The sequence below is a fragment of the Zalophus californianus genome, chromosome X (genome assembly GCF_009762305.2).
Source record: "Zalophus californianus isolate mZalCal1 chromosome X, mZalCal1.pri.v2, whole genome shotgun sequence".
Lineage (NCBI taxonomy): Eukaryota > Metazoa > Chordata > Mammalia > Carnivora > Otariidae > Zalophus > Zalophus californianus.
The window spans coordinates 127,277,461-127,299,808 of record NC_045612.1 but is presented as its reverse complement, the minus strand read 5'-3'; the positions used below and the strand labels follow the sequence as shown (position 1 = coordinate 127,299,808).

Here is a 22,348-nt window from a genome sequence, read left to right as displayed (position 1 = left end):
GACGTGCAGGGGGGGGACGTGGGCAGACGCGCAGGGGGGGACGTGGGCAGACGCGCAGGGGGGGGGGACGTGGGCAGACGCGCGGGGGGGGACGTGGGCAGACGCGCGGGGGGGGACGTGGGCAGACGCGCGGGGGGGGGGACGTGGGCAGACGTGCGGGGGGGACGTGGGCAGACGTGCAGGGGGGGGACGTGGGCAGAGGTGCAGGGGGGGACGTGGGCAGAGGTGCGGGGGGATGCCAGGGTGAACCTGTCCTTGGCCTCCCGCAGGCCCTCTGAGCCAATGGGGAACGACCCGCCGACAGCACAGAGAGGGTTTGAGGAAGCCTGCGGTGGCCACGGACATAGCTGAGCACAGGGTGTCCAAGACAAGGCGGCCCTTGTCACCTGGAGGTGCATGAAAGGGGGCCTGAAAGACGCCACCCCCGGGGAGGGAAGACGGGGGAACCGCCGGGAGAACAGAGCATGATAAAACTCCCCAGTCCTGGGATAAAGTGCAAGCAAAGGTCTGGGAATCTACACGAGCTTCCGTGAGAACACGGCTCCTGAAGGCTGGCGACAGGAGCAGGAGTGTGCAGTGGGGTTTCTGGCCACGATGCTGCTCAGGACCTGCATTCCGTGGCTGCAGGTAATACGCCCCGCGTCATTATCCAGCCTCGGTGAGCTGTCGCCCACCCCCCATCCCAGTGCCCCCAGTGCCCTATGAAGGAATGGCTCTGGTGTTCTGCTCAAGCTTTCTTGCTTTTCCCCTTGTGATGGCTAGTTTTATGGATCAACTCCGCGAGGTGCCCAGACATGAGATCTAACAGGAGTCTCGATGTTGCCGTGAAGACATTTTTTTTTTTTTTTGATGTGATTAACATCTACCATCGATTGACTTTAGAAGTACATGACCCTCCATGATATGGGTGGGCCTCATCTCATCAGTTGACAGCTTAACGAGGAAAAAAATGTGGGAGCCTGGGCGGCTCAGTCGGTTGAGCGTCTGCCTTCGGTTCAGGTCATGATCCCGGGGTGCTAGAATTGAGCCCCGCGTCTGACTCCCTGCCTTCGGCTCAGGTCGTGATCCCGGGGTGCTAGAATTGAGCCCCGCGTCTGACTCCCTGCTCAGTGACGAGTCTGCTTCTTCGTTCCCCTCTTCCCCCCTCCCAGCGTGTGCTCTGCTGCTCCCACTCTCGCTCAATAAATAAAATCTTTGGGGGAAAAAAACAAAACAAAACAAAACGTGAGGTTTCCCAAGGAAGAGGGAATTTTGCCTCTGGATTTGACTGCCATATAGAAATTGTGCCTGAGTCAGCAGCTTGCCCGGTGGTTCTGCAGAGTTCAGATTCAAGACTGAAACATCAGCTCGTACCTGAGCTTCGAACCACCTGGCCCATCCCACAGACTTCAGACTTGGCAGCCCCTACAATCACGGAAGTCTGCTCCTGAAACTCTCTTTGTGCTCCTTGTCTGGAGCGTGGTGTGTAATGTACCCAGGATGCTCCCTCCCCATCCCCGGACTTGACATCCTTGAGTTTGAACACCTACCATATGCCAGACACCTTTCTATGCACAGTGGGATCCGACCTCTGTGGGTTTGTGTTCTAGCAGTACACAGGCAAGCAGGATGGATGTTCACAGGAGAGATGAAGAAGAGGGTCTGGGGAAGGCTCCCCTCCACGTGTCAGTGTGCGGGACTTCCCTGGGCTCCTCAGGAGGATGACCAAGCCTTGCTCCAGTGTCCCTACACACCACCCTATGGGAACTCCACCACTTACGCCTGTTTGCATGTAGGTCAGCTCCCTCGATAGCTTTAAGAGAGCCAGACATCAGCAACCTCACCTCCCAGCAAGAAGCCCAGCACACGGGAGGTGGGTAGCTAGCCGTGAACTACTTAATAACGCTGAATTCTCTATAGGATCACACATGTTTGAGGAGTCTGCCCACCACCCAAGCAGGGAATATGCAGTTTCCCCCTGCATTTCTTATATAACCATTGACTTCTCTCAAGTTACTTCTCTTTTTAAGCTAGTCCCAGGTTTAACTTGGGTTTCTCCCTGGTTGAACCTGGTTTCTCAGAATTAACGATTTCACTAGAATTCTATTTGAAATACAGGCACCGGGGCATATTGTTGCAGGTGGTACACAGTAGGGATACGAAAGGCCCCCACTGGGGGTCCACCCAGGCCAGTTGGGGCTGGAAGCTTCTTGGTGGAGCAAGCACGAGAGCGAGGAGGAAGGTCTGATGAGGCTGCTCTGCTCCGGAGACTTGAGAACTCTGGAAGCAAGCACTGGCACTGGCCAGAGGGAAGGGGCAGGAAGGACGGTGAGGATGGTGAGCGCACCCTGGGAACATGGCGAGCGGGGAGCTGCAAGAGTTGCTCATGCCGAAGCGGGCAACAGGCAGGGGACGAGGGTCCTACAGTCCCTGACCTGCCTCGGTTGGTCATCGAGAGTCACAGAAGAGTTCTGGGCCGAGACACACGATCATGTCTTACTTTTAGAGGAGTGTCACGGCACTGCAGAAAGGGCACTTATAGACACCATACGGGAAGCCATTTTCACGACCCCAACGGAGTCCGCCCTGAGCCAGGGTGGAGAAGGATACGTGGGGGGCCTGGGAGAGTCAGCACAGGAGTGGACGACCCATGCTCCCTGCACATGCAGGACCAGGCGGCAGCCTCAGGCCAGCCTGGCCGCACTGTCTGGCCCTCACGAGGTGTCTCCCCAAGCAGACATGGTGGCACGGAGCCGGTCAGCATGACGCTAATGTCCTTGAGTTGCGTCTCACCAGGCTGGCTGCCCCGTACAAACTGCGGCTCCCATTAGATCTGCTGATGCCACTTACGGTGCAGGGACATCAACCCTCCCCAGAATTCTGTCTTCCTGGATGCTGACCAACCAGACTTCTGGTTTACCCATCACCTTGTGGTGACCTGGGCTCGTGGCAGGCAATCTCCCAAGGGCAGCGGTTCTCAACAGGGTGATGGTAACCCCCGGGAGACACTCAGCAATGTGGAGATATTTTTGGTTGTCCTAATGAGCACTACTGGCACGTGATGGGTGGAGACCAGAGATGCTGCTCAGCACCTTACAGTGCCCAGGATGCCCCGTATCAGGGTCTTCCAGCCTCAGATGTTAACAGTGCTGAAGTGGGGAAGACTTTCCTTAGCATAGGAGATTCTCTCTCTATATCGATCGATCTGTTTATGTATGTATGTTTGTTATCTACCTACCCATCTGTTATCTATCTACTTATCCATCATCCATCCATCCTTATTTATCTATCCATCCATACATCTATCATATCTACCATCTGTGTATCTGTTATCTATCGGGTCTCTATCATCTGTATCAGGTATCTACACATCATTTATCTATGTGTCATCTATCTGTTCTATGGATCGACCTCCTCTGCCCTCCTTCCTTTGTTCCTTCCATCCATCCATCCCACCATCAAATCCACTACACACGTACCTCTCCATCCTTCCATCAAATCTATCAGTGTACTACTATCGATCACCTGTCTATTGCTCTTTAGCAGTGGTCTGCAACTATGCAGTATTTCACCCCCTAGGGGGTTTTTTTGTCAATGTCTAGGGACATTTTTGGTTGTCAGCACTGGGGATAGTGTGCTACTGGCCCCGATCAGGGGGAGCACGGGGATGCTGTTAACTTTCTTACATTACACAGAGCCACCCCACCACAGAGAATGATCTGGTTCCCCGAGGCCAATAGTGCCAAGGTGGAGAACCCCTGTTCTGGGGTCAGACAACTCTAGGACACCAGCAATTTCTATATATGCCCAAAGGGCAACGAACAGACGTGGGAAGCTGGGGTTTGGGCAGACCCCAAGCCTTTGCCCCACAGAAATCCTGATTTTGCACCCCAGACAGTAAGCCACCCAACTCTTCTAAAATTATCTCCACGGGGTGAGCTGGCCTCCGGAACGGCTTTATCTCCGAACAGAACGTGCACTCGAATGCGCATTTAATGAATGCCCTGGCATCTTCACAAAAATACAACAGCAGCAGTTCACATGTTGAACTCGGGTAATGGCACCAGCGGACTTGCCAAGTCACTCAACTCCAACTTCAAACTCCAAGTAATGGTGGTTCAGCTTGACACCTGGAACCATCAGCGTTCCACGTGGCCTCAAGAAACACAAGCAAAACCTGGGCCATGTTTCCAAATAGTATGGGAAGCTCCCTGTTTCCACATAGTATGGGAAGCAGATGTTGGGTGAAGCGACCTCCATTCACAAGACAAACTGCACAGCTGGGGGATTAAATACATTCTTCACTGATGGTCTTTCCCATTAATGCGTGCCCTTCATCATGTGGCCCTGGACACCCTATGGCTCCCATCCGGATACAGCGTGCTCTCCGTGCGATGTTCGGAGAACTTCCAGAGCCTGATTTCACTAGCTCAACTTATACCCAGTGTTTAGACACACCTGGTCACTGAAGTGAGAATGCACAGAAAAAACCCAAGTGCTAGAAATATATTATAGTAAGATCCACGTGCTCTGAGAGATCTACTCTGGGCAAGTCACTAAGTAGCTGTTACAGCTGAATTATATCCCCCCAAAATTCACATGTTGAAGCCCTAACCCCAGGACCTCAGAACGGGGACTGTGTTTGCAGATGGGGTCTTTAACGAGGGAAGTAAGGTATTATGTGGTCAGTAGAGTACACCCTGATCCCATAGGACTCTCTGCCTCTCCCCCTGCTTGTGCTATCTCTGTCTCTCTCTCTCCAAAAAAATAAATAAAATCTTAAAAAAAAGAAGAAAAAGAAAAAGAAAAGAAGAAGAGGGGTTGAGGACACAGATACGCACAGAGGGACGACCACGTGAGGACACAGGGAGAACACGGGCTCTACACGCCCAGGAGAGAGGCCTCAGGAGGAACCAGCCTCGGCCCCGCCTGGGTCTCACACTGCCGGCCTCGGCCCCGCCTGGGTCTCACACTCCCAGCCTCCAGGACTATGGGAAATGAATGTGTGTTGTTTAAGTCCCCTACTCCATGGTACTGGGTTATGGCATCCCCAGTGGAAAAACTTATTTCCCATAATTTTTGGACAAAGGTCCCCTGGAAATTTATAGTCTTCAGAGGACCTGTTGTTGATAATAATTTCCCTAGATCCTGAGCATTTCAGGAGAACAGACACAACAACGTGCCTCGTTTCGTGCGCTCAGTACTGTGGGGGGAAAACCAAAAATTGCTCAAAATTAGTACAGATTTTTAAATGAGGTCCTGCTACGTTTTCTCAAAACCTGTGAGTTATAATCCCCCCTTTGAGAAGGCTATCAAATTGCTCCTCAAATTCCGTGTAGATTTAATGATGAGGAAACATTCCTACTTCTCATCCACACCCTTTGGTGAACCTGACATGTAAAAAAGACTACATTCGACTGTGACCTGCACTCCAATTTTTGAATCACAAAGCCCATCATGCGTCGACACATGGTCGGCTCTGTCTTCTCAACCACAAAATCGTTGGCCTGAGACTGCCTGCCTTTGGAAGGAAGCCAGAGACATGTCACCACAATTTGGCAATATCATAAAGGAGTCCAGGTCTCCCGTAGACAATATTTATTTAAAACCCTAGAGAACTAAAGATCCTCCCCAGAATCACTATTTTAGTTCCTCCAAGAGATATAACTAGAAGCTTCCCTGAATTCCAGAGGAAGATCTAATGCACTCATTTTTATAAGTGTTGTTCCACCGTGGACCAAATGGGAGAATCACATGTGGTGAGTGAGCAGCGTGGAGTCCCAAATCACCAGCTACTTTTGTTTCCATGACTTGAAACCCTGAGATGCACCTGACCCCTCCTTATCGGCACAAGATCACCTGCAGCTCCATAAGAGGAAAGGAAAACCACAAAAAATGCAGCCTATGCCTTTCCCCTCCTCGTTAAACATGCAACAGAGTAGGGACTCTGGGTAAGACGCCCTTTCGGGCTTGGAGGATGGGAGGGCTCCTCTGGCAGCTTTGCATTTAGAGGCGTCCTTCACAGAGTCCGTGTGCGCGGCAGATGTTCCAGAGCTGTGACAAAGGGCTCCCGTCTCTGCGTGTGGACAGGTGTATCAGAGAAGAAGGGCTGGAGTTGGTCTGGTGGGAGGGGTGGCTGGTGCAGAGACACAGAGGAAGGAGGCATTGCAGGGGAGGGGTGGCCCACGAGAGGCAGGGGATCATGAGGCAGCACCTGCCCCCTCCTGCCACAGGCGGCTTTCCCTGATGTGGGACAACGGGCGTCGGGGTGTAGGGAAAGAGAGAGCGAACAGAAGGTAAACCCAGGGGTCCGTTCACAACGATCCCCACGTGGCTGGGGCTGGGTTCTGGGTACCTCACAATTCCCTGCGGATCTGTAGGTACAGATGAAGGTCACCAGACAGGCATTTGGGGAGGGCCACCACCACTGGAAGGTGAAGAATGCCTCGGAAGGAAGCAAGGCTGGGAGGGAAACACCAGGTGGGAGGCCAGGGTCAAACATGAGGGCAGAGAGAGGGGGCCCCAGATCAGGCCATGAGCTGTGGGGTGGGAATGAGAAAGAACGAGAAGAAGATGGCGGAGGGGAGACAGGGACCCTGGTTGGAAGGCACCCACACCGTGGACAGGGAAAGAGAGCCCTATCTGGGCATCCTGTCTCTGGCACCTGGGTGCAGAATGGTCTTCCCTCTACCAGCAAATAGTGTGGGAGGACAGGGATGTATTTGTTCAGTGCGGGGCACCCTCAACCAGACACATCTGTGGTGCATCTAAATGGAGATCCATAGTCATGCGCGAGAAACCCAAGGAGTGGCCTGCATGAGTGAGGCTGAGCTGATGACTGAACAGGAGCCGGTGATGGTGACCCTGAAGGGGACGAGGGGAAGAACAGAGTGTCTGGTGGGACCACCCCCGTCCTTACGTACGTTCTGCTCAGCCAGGAGGGAAGCAAGGCCCCGGGGGAGGCGCTGGTCCCAACAGCACCTTTCTCCCTGGACCCAGCCAGCCTGAGGGTCAGCAGTGAGCTCACTCCACCCCGCCTGGGGTCTCAAGAGGGGATGAGGACCAGGAGGAGACAGTGGGGAGGGACTCACAGCTTGACCAGGAATGGGTGGCTGACTTCCTTCAGCACCGACTTCTCATTGTGTACATGCTGTTCCTGCTTTAGGCGGATGACATCGGGGATGCTCATCACCTTCAGGGCAAAGAAATGCTTGGCCGTCTTGTCCTTGACCAGCTGCACCCGTCCGAACGTCCCGGTGCCTAGAGGGGAGACAGCACATGAGGCTGTATCAGGACCTTAAGAGAAACTGTCAGCTTCAGCAGCTCCCAGGCCTGGTATATGGCCGGGGACAGTATTTGCGAGAAGCTCTGTTCTGGAAGTTTCAGGTGAGGGCACATACAATGCACACGTCAACAAAGACAATCACCTGCCTCTGAAATGTTTAACTGGAGGGAGGGCTGGCCATCATTTTGTACACGAGGCATCGTAGAGACCACACACATACGCACGCATGCATACAAGGACAGCTAGAATGGGAAAGTATGGCAGACATTTCTTCAATGTGGCTTTTCTCTTTGGGGTTTCCAGATAAAGACGAAGGTATCAGGCATGAGATGCTCATGAAAAAGACTCTTTAACGTGCTAATGCCTGCTCAAAGCACTTGGGTCTGTATTTTAAAATTTGCTAAGGATTGGAAAATGGGATATATCCCAATATGATATGGGAATAGATACCTATTCGGGTAGGATATAAAGGGACAGAGGGCTGAGACTGGGGTGAAGTTTAAAAATTGCAACCACTACAAGTTTCTCAAATTTTATCAGTTCTAAGATGCCAACAGTTTTAAGACATACCATTACTTTATGCACCACTGAGAAGGAAAATAAATGTTACCAATTTACTGTGCCATGACATTTATTGTAATACGCATTCCAAATGGAGAGATGTTAGAATGGAGAAAGGCCCTTGTCCTGGAATCAATGAACTAGTAACTCAGAGGACAATGTGGAACCACCTGTTTCGTTTCCACTAGAAATTTCGGTGATGGAAAAATCAATAAAACAAAAAGAGCCTGGAAAAAAATTTAAAAATTAAAAAAAAAAAACTGCAACCACTATACATATGCAAGGAAATCCAACCCTTGTTTGTACCCTGGTGGCACATTTCCAACCCAAATGCATCATCTCCCTCCGCCACCGGGCGGTCCTATTGTTCTGAGCCTCCGCGTGGGGCATGGTGTCCACCTTCCACCCCTCACACAGGCTGGCAACCACTTAATGCAAATGTGAGATCAAAGATCCAAAGGAATTTTATCTGTGGCTAGAGAAGAGGTAAAGTAGGGGGGCAGAAAAATGGAAATCTGTACGTGCGAGCCTCGGGGTACCTAGCGCCCAGTGGGCTTATAAATGGCGGCTGTGTTTTCCATCACTGTGTGTCTAACCAGTGATGCACGTGAAGGGGTCTTGCTGGGCAAGAAAGCATGGAAAACGGTGAACAGTTAGGGCTCTCTGGTTGGAAAAATGGGAATTAACTTTAACAAGAGGGAGAGAGGAATCAGGGAGAGCTGGAGAAGACAAAGGACGCTCTCCTCCCTCCCAACACAACCACACAGCCACGGGTGTCCTTTCTTCTTGTGCAGGGTTTGGACCTACGCTCGGTAACATGAGAAAGAGGAGCACAGAGTCGCACTCGAGCAAAAACATTTTGTTTTAGTGTCTTCCATAAATGAGAATTGCTGAGCTGTGAAATAAATCTCACCTCCTCGGGCAGTGGTAGGGGCGGGGCAACGATGAGTAACCTTGGCTTTTAAGTGGAGTTTCCGATCATGAATATTTTACCCTAAGAGGAGCAGAGAGGGAGCGGCCAAAACCCAGAAAAGCAAGTGTTGTGTAAGAAGAAGCAAACGATGAGGGATAGTCTCATCGGAAGGTCACTGGGAAGCAAACACAGAATTGTAACGGGGTAAGGCAGTCGCGTGTTGGCGAGATGCTATGGCATCAAATCCCAACCAGGAGGCATGGAGGGGGGCAAGGCTGTAAGGAGGGTGAACTGGCAAAGTTTAGGTGTCTTTATGCAGACACTGATGTTTCCATAGGGTCAGGCGCACACAACGGGGACACCAGCATCTCGTGAAAGGTTTTGCTTTTTATTTGATCTGTGAACTGGGGCAAACACATGAGTCCTCTCTCTAAGAGGACAGAATGAAGTGCAACATATAAGTCCTGCCACGTCGTCAGATTCTTTTTTTTTTTTTTTAAGATTTTATTTATTTATTTGAGAGAGAGAGAATGAGAGAGAGCACGAGAGGGAAGAGGGTCAGAGGGAGAAGCAGACTCCCTGCCGAGCAGGGAGCCCGATGTGGGACTCGAGCCCGGGACTCCAGGATCATGACCTGAGCCGAAGGCAGTCACTTAACCAACTGAGCCACCCAGGCGCCCACGTCGTCAGATTCTCGAGACAGAAGGAAGGCCATATGCCTTCCTCCTCCTTTCTCTCTCGGGTACCGTTCCTCCTGATCATCTTTCTCCACCGCCCCCCAGAAGGAGCCCCTTCATCACCAGGTTGCATTTACTACATCATAGTTTGTCTTTTCTGCCCTAGTGTTTGACCTACAACTGGATGTTCCCTGTGCCTACGTGAAAGACAGCACCAACCATGACTCAGATTTTTCCACGTTTCTGTCAGCAATGTCTTTCAAGCTCTCTCTGAGCAGCGTCAGCTGTTAAGCATGCAGAACTCAAAACGGGTTACTTATGCACGGCAGCTGGAGCCTGAGCTACCCTGGGGGATGCGGGGAGTCCCTGGACGCCACAGTCAGATGACAGGACCACACGGTCTCGTTCAAGGTGGACGAAACCAGCACGCTGCAATTTTCAGCTCAGCCAGCTTAAATGCACAGAACACAAGACAACATTCATGGTGTTGGTCATAAGGCATCGAGACGGTGGAAGGAAAATGGGCAGAGATTTCCCCGCTTGGTGTCGGGAGGCTCACCAATGTACACCCCCAGCTCTGAATAACTCCCTTCGGAAAGCAGAAAAGTCCATTTTTAGCTTTGTTGCAGGTAAGGATGACCAGAGGATCCACCTCTGCCCAATAAGACACACAATGGAATAGTATTCAGCCATTAAAAAAAAAGGAAAGGTTCCTGCCATTTGCAATAACATGGATGGAACTTGAGGGCATTATGCTCAGTAAAGTAAGTCAGACAAAGGCAAAGTATGATCTCACTTATATGTGGAATCTAAAAAGGAAAAAACAACTCATAGAAAAAGAGTTCAGATTTGTGGTTACCAGAGGTGGAGTACAGGAGTAGAGCAACTGGATGAAGATGGTCAAAAGATACAAAGTTCCAGATTTAAGATAGTTCTAAGCCCTTTGGATGCACTACCATACAACCTGACAACCACAGTTAACACTGCTATATGCTCAAAGAGTAGCCTACAGGTCCTAACAAGAAAAAGAACCTTTCTTTTAACTATATAAGGAGATGGATGTTAACTAGATTGTGGTAATTATCTCAAAATATTTAAGTATTTGTCAAGTCTTTATGCTGTACACTTTACACGTACACAATGGTGTCAATAATATCTCACTAAAACTGAAAAGAGGAAATCTTTAAACCCCAACAGGGTTTAAATAAAATAACACATGCAAAGCCCATCGCATGGCATCTCAGCTGAGGTAATAAATGAATTTTCCATCAGCGTAAAATGAAAGTCAGCTTCATAAATGTTCTGTGTGATGGTGGTTACACAACGCTGCATTTGTCAACAAGTCATCAGTGGGAACACGTAAAATGCATGGATTTTGTTGCATGTGTATTATATCAAGAACATTAACTGCCCCCCAAAAAAATTTAGGGTGAGATAGATTTTTTTTAAGTAAGCTCTATTAAATGGAGTTGGCATTTGATTCTACTCCTTATTCTTTGGGGTACTGGATGCAGACATCTATCAACCATTGACTGAAAGGCAGAACATACCCCAATGGGGAAAGTATCCCCAAGGGACTATGGGGGCTCGGGACACATCTACTGCTACAGGCGCACAGAGAAGGGCCGAGGCCTCCACTCCCACTTTATCACCGTTATTCCAAAGTCTGACGTGTGCAAAAAGTATGTATGAAGAAGTTTCCGCAAACATGCAGTTGAAGAAACGTCATCTGAAAAGAGATGCTATGAGGTCGACCATGTTCTGAGGCAGATTCCCTACACCATGTCTGTAATATCAGGGAATGGAACTCCACCTGGCAAATTAAGTCACAAAAGACTACAGGTGGCACTGGAAGGACCAAGGAGAACTAGAAATGCCCAGGGTGCACCAAGTGCTCTTGCTTAGAGAACCATGGGAAAAATGTTTCTGTAAGTTTAGGGCTGACAAAAGTGCTCCAGTCAACACACCAACTTCCAAAGTATCAGAGACTGCCATTTTTTTTTTTTTTTTTTGGTCCACATTGGGATTGGTTTGTAACTTGTGGCAGTAGGTTCTGTAGATCAAGTATGTTTAACATACCTTTGTGATTAATTCCTGGGCACGTGTCAGTTGGATAAATTGGCGGATGAATGAATTCATGGATACACCAATGGACAAATCCATGTAATAGAAGTAGCAAGCAGAGTATCTCTTGCCTAAGCCAATGGAGGTCCTTTTGTAAATGTGGGCACAGTCAGAGAAACCCACACAGACTGAGAAGCAGGAGTGAGGAGAAGGCTGGATCCCAGGGTGGCATCTCGGTCCTATGTTCCTGCCTGGCATAAACACCTCTGGCCCTAAATATCTCAGATTTCAAAGGGAATGCAACACAGAGCATTTAAAGCACCTCCATATATTTGTAAAAAAAAAAAATAATAATAATAATAATACATAAAGGACCTCCAGTGTAATACAAATAAGGCCCACACAGGTGTTAACAGGATCACAGAGAAGCCAGTTCCTGGTTGTATGGATGTCCTCTGATTACGGAAGTTATTATCTCTGGGGATGAGGGCACATGGGGACTCTCCTGTGTAGTATTTTACAACGTCTTGTGAGTCTTAAATTATTAATAGTCACATTATTTCACATAAACAATTTTAGGAAAAATCACCTCTATCTTACACCCTAGTCGAGTATCCTATGTTATCATCTTCAAGAAGCCCTACCACAGGGCACCTGGGTGGCGCAGTCTGTTAAGTATCCGACTCTTGGTTTTGGCTCAGGTCATGATCTCAGGGTCATGGGATCACACCCCGTGTCACGCCCTGCATCTGGCTTTGTGCTTAGCATGCAGTCTGCTTGGGATTCTCTCTCCCTCTCCCTCTGCCCTTCCCCCCCCCCGCCCGTGCACACTCTCTCTCTAAAAATAAATACATAAAGTCTTAAAAAAAAAAAAAGAAGAAGAAGAAGCCGTATCGCCTAAGTCCACAGATGCAGGATTTGACCACAGATATTCTGCTAAAGGCATCTGTAAAAAACGTCTCTTGCTCCGAGATCACCTGTTCAGTCTGATGAGTTGGAAGTCCAGTGATTGTCAGAGGTGATTGGAGCAGGTCACCTGCCTCCTTTTCTCTTATCTGAGTGTACCTTCCCTTTGCTACCACAAAAAAAAAAAAAAAAAAAGGAGGGACAAGATTCTGAGTCAGCTGCTATGACTCTTTCCCTCCTGGATAGTTTCTTTTAGGTTACTTTAATTTTTTTCTTTTTTAACTTTTATTTTCCTTGTTTTTTTTTTTTTTCACCACACATTCAGTCTACTGCTAAATTTAGTTCAATAACTTCACCGTTTTTTGACAGTGGCGAAAAGAGGCATTTCCTGTACTTTCCTGTAAAAGACTCCTCATGATGTCCTTCCTGCTGTCCCTGTAAGTTTTTTAAGCAAGTGCCACTTATTGATGGGTCCATCCTAGCTGGTGCCCCTGAGCCTGACTGACTGCAGGGAACTGCGAAAATGAAGAAACTAGAACGAAATGAAATTCTGTCTCCCATCCCCACTCACACCACACACTCCCGGAAACAGAACGGTGCCTCTCACCAGCCTCCCTTCACGCAGTTTCCCCACAGATGGGCACCCCACAATGTCTTCCGCTATAAACGTACAACTAACTACAAACGGGAGAGTCTCTCGTTTCCTAAGACGCTCATAATCAAATGGACACACAAGAACCACAACACACCCCAGGTCCAAAAGTGCATTCAAACCTAGCACAGGATTTTAAATACCTAATCCACGACCTCCCCGTTTACATGTCGTGGAATGGAAAAGAACAAGAGAAGAATAAGGAAAAGGTAGTAACAGATCCCAACTAAAGAACCCCTGGCAGATCAGCCCACAAAATTGCCCTTATATAAAAGTATTCACATGTAAACAAATAATTACGAAGGCATTTCTATTTAAACAAAGACAAAGACGGAGGAGGCCTGGATGGTTGAGTCGGTTAGGCGTATGTATGACTGACTCTTGATTTAGGTTCAGGCTTGGCCTTACATTGGCTCCATGCTGGGTGTGGTGCTTGTGTAAAAAAAAAAAATGAAAAAGTAAACACAAAGACAGACATGGATACTGCGTTTGATTTGAATGTGTCTGTATTCAGAACTCCCACCTCCTCCCCAAAGGCATACCCAAAATATAAAATCCCACTTCATTTATTTATTTAATCCAGATATGACACTAGGGCTTTATTCTGTGCCACAGAATGGACTCTGATTGGGTAACAGAGAAACCGTGTTTCTGATTCCAGGGCAAAAGGAGTTAAAGACAGACTGATGCACAGTCAGATGATAGCTACACAGATCCATAGATAGATGATGGATGGATGGATGAATGGATGGTTGGATGGATGGATGGATGGATGGATGGATGGATGGTTGGATGGATGGATGGATGGATGGATGAATGGATGGATGGATGGATGGATGGGTGGGTGGATGGATGGATGGATGGATGGAGGGATGTTTGGATGGCTGGATGGATGGATGGATGGAGGAATGGATGGACGGATGGACGCATGGACGGAGGGATGGATGGATGGATGGATGGATGGAAGGACAGATGGCTGGATGGATGGATGGATGGAGGCAGGGATGGAGGGAGGGAGGGATGGATGGAGGGATGGATGGATTGATAACATAAATAAAACAGATAATAGATGGACGGATGCATGGAGGGAAAGATAATAGGTAGCTCGGAGATAGAGACAGACCGACACATAGATCACAGGCAGATGACTGACAGATAAACGGTTGATATAAGTATGATAGATGGCATAAACAATGCATGGATAGGGTCGGCGAATGGATAGAAAGATAAGACAGCCAGCAGATAAACAGATACAAATACAGAGAAATAAATAGGTGGTTGGTACATACATTGATGGATGATAGAGAAGATAAATGAGACAGGTAAGAGAGAGATGGACAGATGGCTGGATGGAGAGATGGACAGAAAGATACTAGCTTATAAACAGAGAGACAGAGACTAATTTACTTTTTAAGCCTATTTCCCAAACCGAAAGTAAAACTTCATCAAAACCCACTTGGCAATAACATTAATTTCCTGCTTCATGTAGTAACAGCCCACACAACACTGGGACCGTCAAAACTACTCCTGAGTTACGGCTCACCGAGAAAAAAACAAGAAAGCAGAGCAAGACTGAGCCCGTGTGCACCTCCCATCCTGCAAGAGCCTGAGCCCAGTACCGCATGTGTGTGTAGAATCGTAACATGCAAACAACAGCAGTTAAAAATACCACTGTTACTGCTACAAAGGGAAGTGAGAATCCCTCCTGACATGCAAGGACGGCACAGCCACGTCTGAGTTAAAGACCCATGCAGTTGGTCGTCACCCCCGTCCTGCACCTCTTCCGAACCTGCAGTGTCTCCTGAATTAGGATGCTCCCTGTGCTATCCCATGGGCATCCCAGACGTTAAGGAAACAGGGCAGGCCAGGTCCAGGGGAGGGACGGAGGGTGCAGGAGACCCTGTCCCCCCTGAAATGCAGGAGAGGGGACAGCCATCAGGCCAACGGTGCACGGGAAATCTCCGGAGAGCTTCCCTAGCAGGGCTACAGAGAAGTGGGAAAGGAACGGCGTGGTGCCATGCCTTCTCGATGCGTGCCGGGACTGCAGAGAACCACACACTCAAAGGGGGGCACCCCCAGAAGTGAGCAGAGCCCCCTCCGGCCTGCTGCTTGGCCAGCCACTGGGGTCTGTACTGGGTTTCCAGGGAACATGTTCCTTCCTCCTCCTTCCACATGGCGTGGCATATTAAGATGCAGAAGGTGCTACAGGGGGTCTGTAAGCGAGGAAGTTATTGACCACAACCCTTCTTGGGTGACACCCCCCACCCAAGAAGCTACCTACCAAGGATCTGGACTGTGCTTCGGACCCAAGATGCCTGAGGATCGTACACCCCCGTCCTCACCGCCCCCACCACCGTGGCCCCGGATGCAGCAACTGTGCATGACTTGGTGGAAAATGACACGACCTGCATTCACCAGGTGCTCGATGTGGTCTGAAAGAATTCAGCGGACCTCCTAACGGGGAGGCTGCTAACACAGCGGGAAGGCTCTAGGACTCAGGTGAGTCACCTGGACATCCTGAGAAATTCTAGGGGAGACGTGAAGGGGGGGGTCCAAGTGTTCACAAGCACCCTCCTTTACCTGGAGCCCCCCGGCTGTAAGCTCTCCGGAATCCGTTCTCCCCCCCAGCCAACCAAGGCCAAGGGTTTCTATCTCCTGCACTGTCTGGACAGGTGAAATTAGCTTGGGAAATGTTTAAGGCAACTGAAAAAACATGCAATTTCCTAAGGAGGCCAAAAGTATGCAGCTCTGTTGGTCATTACAGTATCTGTCCCCTCTTCATAGCGAGAGTCGTTCCTCTGTGTTGAAAGGATGTTCTGCAAAAAGATACAGAATGCTAAAATGGATACTGGGGGGGGGGGGGGGTCATGGGGACAAGACAGGAGACAACACAGAGCTGCATTTCACAGCATAATTTTTCACAATTTTTTTTAAATCTGTGAACTACAGAAGGGTTTTATCTATATAATAATAGCGAAATTTATGTGATCTAGTAAATGAAATTGATGCATTAAGGAATTACGGCAAAAATACGGCTGACGCTTGAATAACGCGGGGGTTAGGGGTGCCGAACCCCCATGCAGTCGAAAATCCGTTTTGACTCCCCCCAAACTTAACTACTAACAGCCTACTGTTGACCCGAAGCCTTACTTATAACAATTGATTCCCCCACAGTTTGTATATTCTATGTATATATTTACTGTATTCTTACAATAAAGTGAGCTACAGAGAAGAAAAGGTGATTAATAAAATTCTAGGGAAAATAGATTTACAGTACCGTACTGCATTTCTTGTAAAAAAAATAAATCGTGTATAAGCGACCCCTTGCAGTTTCAAACCCGTGTTGTTCAAGAACTCGACTGTCATCACTATACCCACAATGCATGAATATATCTTTGTAAAACTCACTTGTTTTCGTTTGTATTTCCCCATCCTGGTAATGTCAGAAAAGATTATGAGCTACAATGTATGAAATAATAATATCTAATTGCATGCAATCCTCCTTCCAAAGCCAGTTTTTTAAAATTCTTGTTGCACACAAGTTCTGTTTTATGGGAAAAAGGCCCTTAAAAAAAAAAATGTGTGCCAATTCTGTGATTGAACTTAAAACACAGAACTGGACATTTGAAAGGGTGAATCCTATGACCTGTGAATTATATCTCAATATGCAAAAGTTACAGGAAGAGAAGGTTTGGATAACCTCATTAAGATTTCTTTTTTTAACTTGGAAATTTACTTCAAAGATCAGCTAAAAAAACTGGTCCTAATTCAACTCAGCCCTGGGTGGGAGGGGGGCTGTTTGTGAGTTTCCTCATCTAGATGGCTTTTTGTTTTTTTAAACAAATAACTCCCTCAAAATTTCGCTGAGTCAAGCAACATTCGATTTCACATTGTCCTGTTTTAAAACATAAAAATAGAAGAGACATTTTGGAAGCACAATTCTCCTATTTACAAGTTATTTACTGAATTATCCCGTCCCCTATCAAAGATACAGAATGGATAATCACGAAGGAATAAAGAAACACAGGAAGTTCCCGCCCGCCCCCAGCACAAGCAGATGTCCCACAAGGGAAATGCCTGGAATTCCTGGCTCAGCTCTGGTGTTCCTATAAGCACGATATCTGCAGCTCTGAATGTCACTCCCGTGAGGCTTCACCAAGAAGAACAAAGGTGGGTCTTCAAACGTTCCCAAGAAACGCTGGCCAGGTTAAAGACGAAGCCCTACACTGCATCCAGGATGGGATGGAATGTCACAGTCACCCTCGAAATGCCCCAGAATGTATTGCCCTTTAGATCAGGGTGTCTCAACCTCAGCGCTGCAGACATTTGGGGCTGGATGACTCTCCAGGGCGGGGCATCCTGAGCAATCTAGGGCGCTGAGCAACGTCTCTGGTCTCCACCCACCACATGCCAGAAGCAACCCTATACCCAGTTGTGACAACCAAAAATGTCCCCTGACCTTGTCAGGTGTCCACTGAGCAGCAGAAATACCACTGGTTGAAAACCACTGCCAAGTGATTGCTAGAACATAGATACACAGCCAGATGATAGATGACAGATGATTGACATCTGTCATGGATGGATGGATGGGTGGGTGGAGGGATGACCGATGGATGATGGATGGATGGATGGATGGATGGATGGATGGATGGATGGATGGATGGATGGATGATGGATGGATGGATGGATGGATGGATGGATGGATGATGGATGGATGGATGGATGGATGGATGGATGGATGGATGGATAGATGGATGGATACATGGATGGATGGATGGATGGATAATGGATGGATGGATGGATGGATGGATAAATGGATGATGGATGGATGGATGGATGGATGGATGGAATGATGTGGAGGGATGGATAGGGACGGATCGAGGATGGAACAGACAAATGAAGAATCTCTCTTGCTAAGGCAGAGTTTACTCCACCAAATGCCCTCATCCCGGCATCCCAAACCCCAGTTATGAGCATCAATAAGGCCAGACATTGCCAAGTGTCCAGTGGGGGTAGAATCACCCCAGTTAGGACCCAATGCCCAGGAGAACTTCCATGGGCAGGAACCTTCTACATCCTGCTGTCCTCTACAGTAGGCACACGCTCACAGGGGGCTCCTGAGGATCTGAAGTGCACTCCTGAGACCATACCCTTATTATTCCATGGGGCTAGGGGCTACCATATTGGACAGCTTTTAAGTTCTACCATTCAGCTCACACTCAGTTCTTGTTATCAGGGTCAACTGCCAGGTTAGAAATATTTAGAAAACTCCATCTTTGACCACAAATGAGTTAGGCAGTTGGTGGAATGAGTATGACCTCACTCTCTGAACGAAGACCCAGTCAATCTAATGAGGTTCGGCGTTCTTTCCCCCCGCTATTGGTATCTGACTGTGTGTCAGGTGTTTTGTATGGCTCCAAAGCAGCAATGAACACATAAGGCTGGTTCCCCATTCCTGTGGTTAGTTACAATCGGGCCGGAAAGGTAGACATTAATTATAGGTAAGCATTAATTATAATAGCTCTAACAACATTGATGAGCTCATCTGGTTTCATGAGCTTGCTCAGCTTTGATGACTTCGTAAACAGGTGTATAGAGGAAGAAACGAGTATGTTAAGGGTCAGAAAAACATTTTTTTTTTAGGATTTTATTTATGTGAGAGAGAGATCATGAACGGAGGGGAGGGGCAGAGGGAGAAGCAGACTCCCCGATGTGGGACTTGATCCCAGGACACTGGATCATGACCTGAGCCTAAGGCAGATGCTTCACCTATGGAGCCACCCAGCGACCAAGACATTTCCTTTGAGGAAGTTTCAAATGGACACTGGAGAGTGGGCAGACTGAAGGCTACTTTGTAGGGTGATTGGAAGAAGTAAAGGATATGAGGCAGGAGCCACACAGACCACTGGGATTTTGGAGCGGGGAGAAAATACTAGGGAGCAGAGCAAGAGAAGGGAGGCACTGTGAAACCCTTTGAGTGAGCTCTTCATGCCAAGGGCAGCAGGAAATCACACAATGACACCAGGAAATGCCTGTGTGCGTGGCTTCAGGTTCTGCATGCTTTTGTTTTTCTTTAAAGATGTCCGTGTCATGGGAGAAGCCAGTGCAAGGAATAGCCAGGGCATGTGGGGGCTGTGGTACCAATCAGGACGGAGGCTAGAGCCAAGGGTGAAGAGTGGGTGGCGACAGGGAGAGCAGAGCCAGAAGAAGAGTGGGGTGAGACCAGGAGAGGGAGGGTGGACAAGAATGCGGGGGTGGGGCGGGTACTCAGCATCTGAGCAGTTAGTGACCAGAAACCCTGGCAGGTGTGCAAGGGATCTGCTGAGTTTTGGTTTGGGGGAAGAAGTTCAACAGTTCTATGTGGCACCCTGTGGCGTGTTGAGGATGAAGGGTGTAGGGGGTTGAATTGTGTCCCCCCAGAAAGGTATGTCCATGTCCTGAACCCTAGTACCGTGAATGTGGTATTATTTGGAAACAGCATCTTTGCAGAATGTAATGAAGTCAAAGACTCAAGAAGAGGTCATCCTGGATCAGGGTGGCCCTAAATTCAATGACAAGGGTCCTTGTAAGAGACAGAAGAGACACGGACACAGAGAGAAGCCACATGAAGACAGAGGCAGAGATGGGAGGGACAATGATCACCAGCCCAGGATGCCTGGAGCCCAAAACTGGAAGAGGCAGGAAGGACCCTCCCCTGGAGCCTTGGGAAGGTAGGATGGCCCTGCCCCACCCGATCTCAGTGGTCCTGCCCCATCTGGATCTCAAACTCTGGTCTCCACAGCAGTAAGCATAAATTTCTGTTCTTGTAAGCCACTAGATTTGCAGAGATTTGTCAGGACAGCCACAGGAAGGTATGACAACGGGCCTCCTAGCTTTCAGAGACATGGACCTCCCAACAGGCATTGCTTTGGAGACATGCCCTCCAGCGCTCACTCAAGAGAAAGGTCTAGATCTGAGCTGTGCATCTGGGAGCCAATACCTCCACGGATAACTGAAGGCACAAGCATGAACAAGGGAACCCTTTGATTTGGGGGAATTTTCTTTTTTAATTATTTACATTTCAGCAAACCCATTTAAAACTGTTTCTCTTTCGCTGTCACATTCTATTTTTGTCGATGGGAACGGTATTCTCAAACTTCCTGAAAACAGGACTCAAAGCAAGACTTATTTTTAAATGTCTCCTGTGTTCCTCTTTTTGTTTTAATCATCTTTTCTTAGGCACCTTGAATTATCTGCTTTCCTGGGATCACATGTCTTTACTTATCTCGATGCCTCACACAGTGTAACCTCCTGAAAACACCGGGTTTGTGGTCTCTTCCCATTTAAGAATGAGACGGATACCAGAAAGAATGACTGAGAAAGTTTCCGTATGTGAGTGAGCTGGGGTTCTGACAGCAAAAGCGTTAGGAGAACCAGGTCCTGGAACGCCCAGAAGCTGCATCTCCTCCCCAGTTGTTTTTACCCCAAACCCTACTCAGCCTGGAACATCTGCTATCAGATCTTAGTTCCTTCTTGGCACCTTGATTACAATCTTTAACACACTGACCTTTTCTTAGTTATTTGTATCACTAAGATTCTTGGAAATGTAAACTGCATCCTATCTTTTTATGTCCCCCAAATAAACTCTGCAGCTCCTTGCACATGGGACGTGCTAATAACCACTTTCAGAACAGCCTAAATGATGCCTTTGCGAAGCTAACCCAAACCCCCACTGCGATGGGACATCCAGAGTTCCAAAGAAGCAATGCAATTAGTAGATTCAATTTTGAACAAAGTGACCACTTCACTTGGGTGGAGTAAGATGAAAAATGAGAATTCAAGCCTCGTTCTCAGGCACAATGAGGCAGTTCATTCTCTGAAGACCCTCTGGATACAGAATCACCATGAATCAGTCACTGTCGGTGCTCAATCAAGACCCTCTTAGACCAGGTCATTGGTTTAAAACAGCAGTTCTCAAACTCCCTGATCTCAAGATTCTTTGGCACAGATCTTCAGACACAGATGGAGGATCGTAACCAATGTCTGTTTGCTTGTGGGCGTCACTCTCTGAGATAGTAACCATATTAGCAAGGAAAGCAAAATGTCTAAAACCCAACAGCGAGCAAGGACACTCCACTGATGGTCAGAGGTGATACCGTCCCAGCTCAGGAGCCTCCGGAAACCACCACACCCCAGCGAGAGAGGAGAGAGAGAGAGAGAGAGAAAGACAATAATATCTCCATAGTACTACAAAAGGACACTTGACCCCAGAAGGTTCCCCTGCCGTGGGTCCCCTCCCCACTTGGAGAACTACGTGGATCTCAGCGATGAGCTCACTGTCTCAACCCATCAGGCAACCAACAAGGTCTTTCAAGAGGCGTTAAATGGAGTGTTTTGCACATGGCACCATTCTGCAAACACGACGAAAACGGCTTAGCGTGTTTTTAGTTTCTGCTCTGCAAAGGACACAACCACTTAGTTTGTAAGGTTGTACGATGTGCCTTTTTCATTCTCGTACGGTGCTTACTCTGTGATCATGTCACAGCACCATGTACTAAATCCAGGCATCATGAAGTCTTGAGTGAAGAACATGTTCCCAGATATATCACAGTCAGATGTAGAAAGCCTTCCTTTCCGTGTTCCTAAGGGTTCCCACGTTAAGCCACAACCTTTCCTCTAGGAGCCAAGGCACCCTGGACAACATGATGAAAATGTGCCTCCCTCTAACCATCTCCCTCCACCCTTCCCTCCCCATCCCCAGGGATATCCAGTTCCCATCGCTCAATCCTCCTTCCCCAATGACTACGCGCTCCTGCATCATCCCCCAGGAGGCTTTGGGAGGGAAGGGGCCTGAGGGTCCAAGAGAGGAATCGGAAACTATCCCCCATGTCCCTACATTAGGGTAAGAATCCATCCTTCATCTTCTCATCATGCAGGGGAGCCAGGTACGCGGCAAGCGCGTTGGGATCCCAACACAAACCAAGAAAACAAGGAAAGGGTCCATCTGCTACATCCCGTGCCTGACTCTCACCTGGCTGGAGCCACACAGCATGTTCTTGACCCAAGGCACAGTTCCACACAAGCCTGATCACGGTGGGTCCGTGAAAAGTCAGACCCGTATCAAGCAACCACTACACGCCACCCCTTTGGGACGTGAAGTTCAACGCCAGAAAAAATAAAGTCAATAAAGAGACACTATCCAGATTCCTCAAGAGTCCTGATGAACCGCTCCCCCTGTCTTATCGCCTCCTCTGTGGGAAATCTGCCTTCTGTCAACCATCCACATCCAACACTGCTGCTTTTCCCACAACTGAGTTATTCCTTTGCCGAAT

At 48.4% G+C, this 22,348-nt stretch overlaps 1 protein-coding gene across 2 annotated transcripts in view; it reads right to left on the bottom strand.

Moving 5' to 3' along the window:
• Positions 1-22,348, bottom strand: part of PRKX (protein kinase X-linked) — a 79,915-nt gene that overhangs the window by 43,047 nt on the left and 14,520 nt on the right. For both annotated transcript variants that reach the window (XR_003522593.2, XM_027608118.2), the window contains exon 2: positions 7,071-7,239. Coding sequence is in view for 1 of the 2 variants with exons in the window: in XM_027608118.2 (XP_027463919.1) it covers positions 7,071-7,239 (169 nt within the window). In the remaining variant the exon portion in view is untranslated. The remainder of the gene's footprint in view (positions 1-7,070; positions 7,240-22,348) is intronic.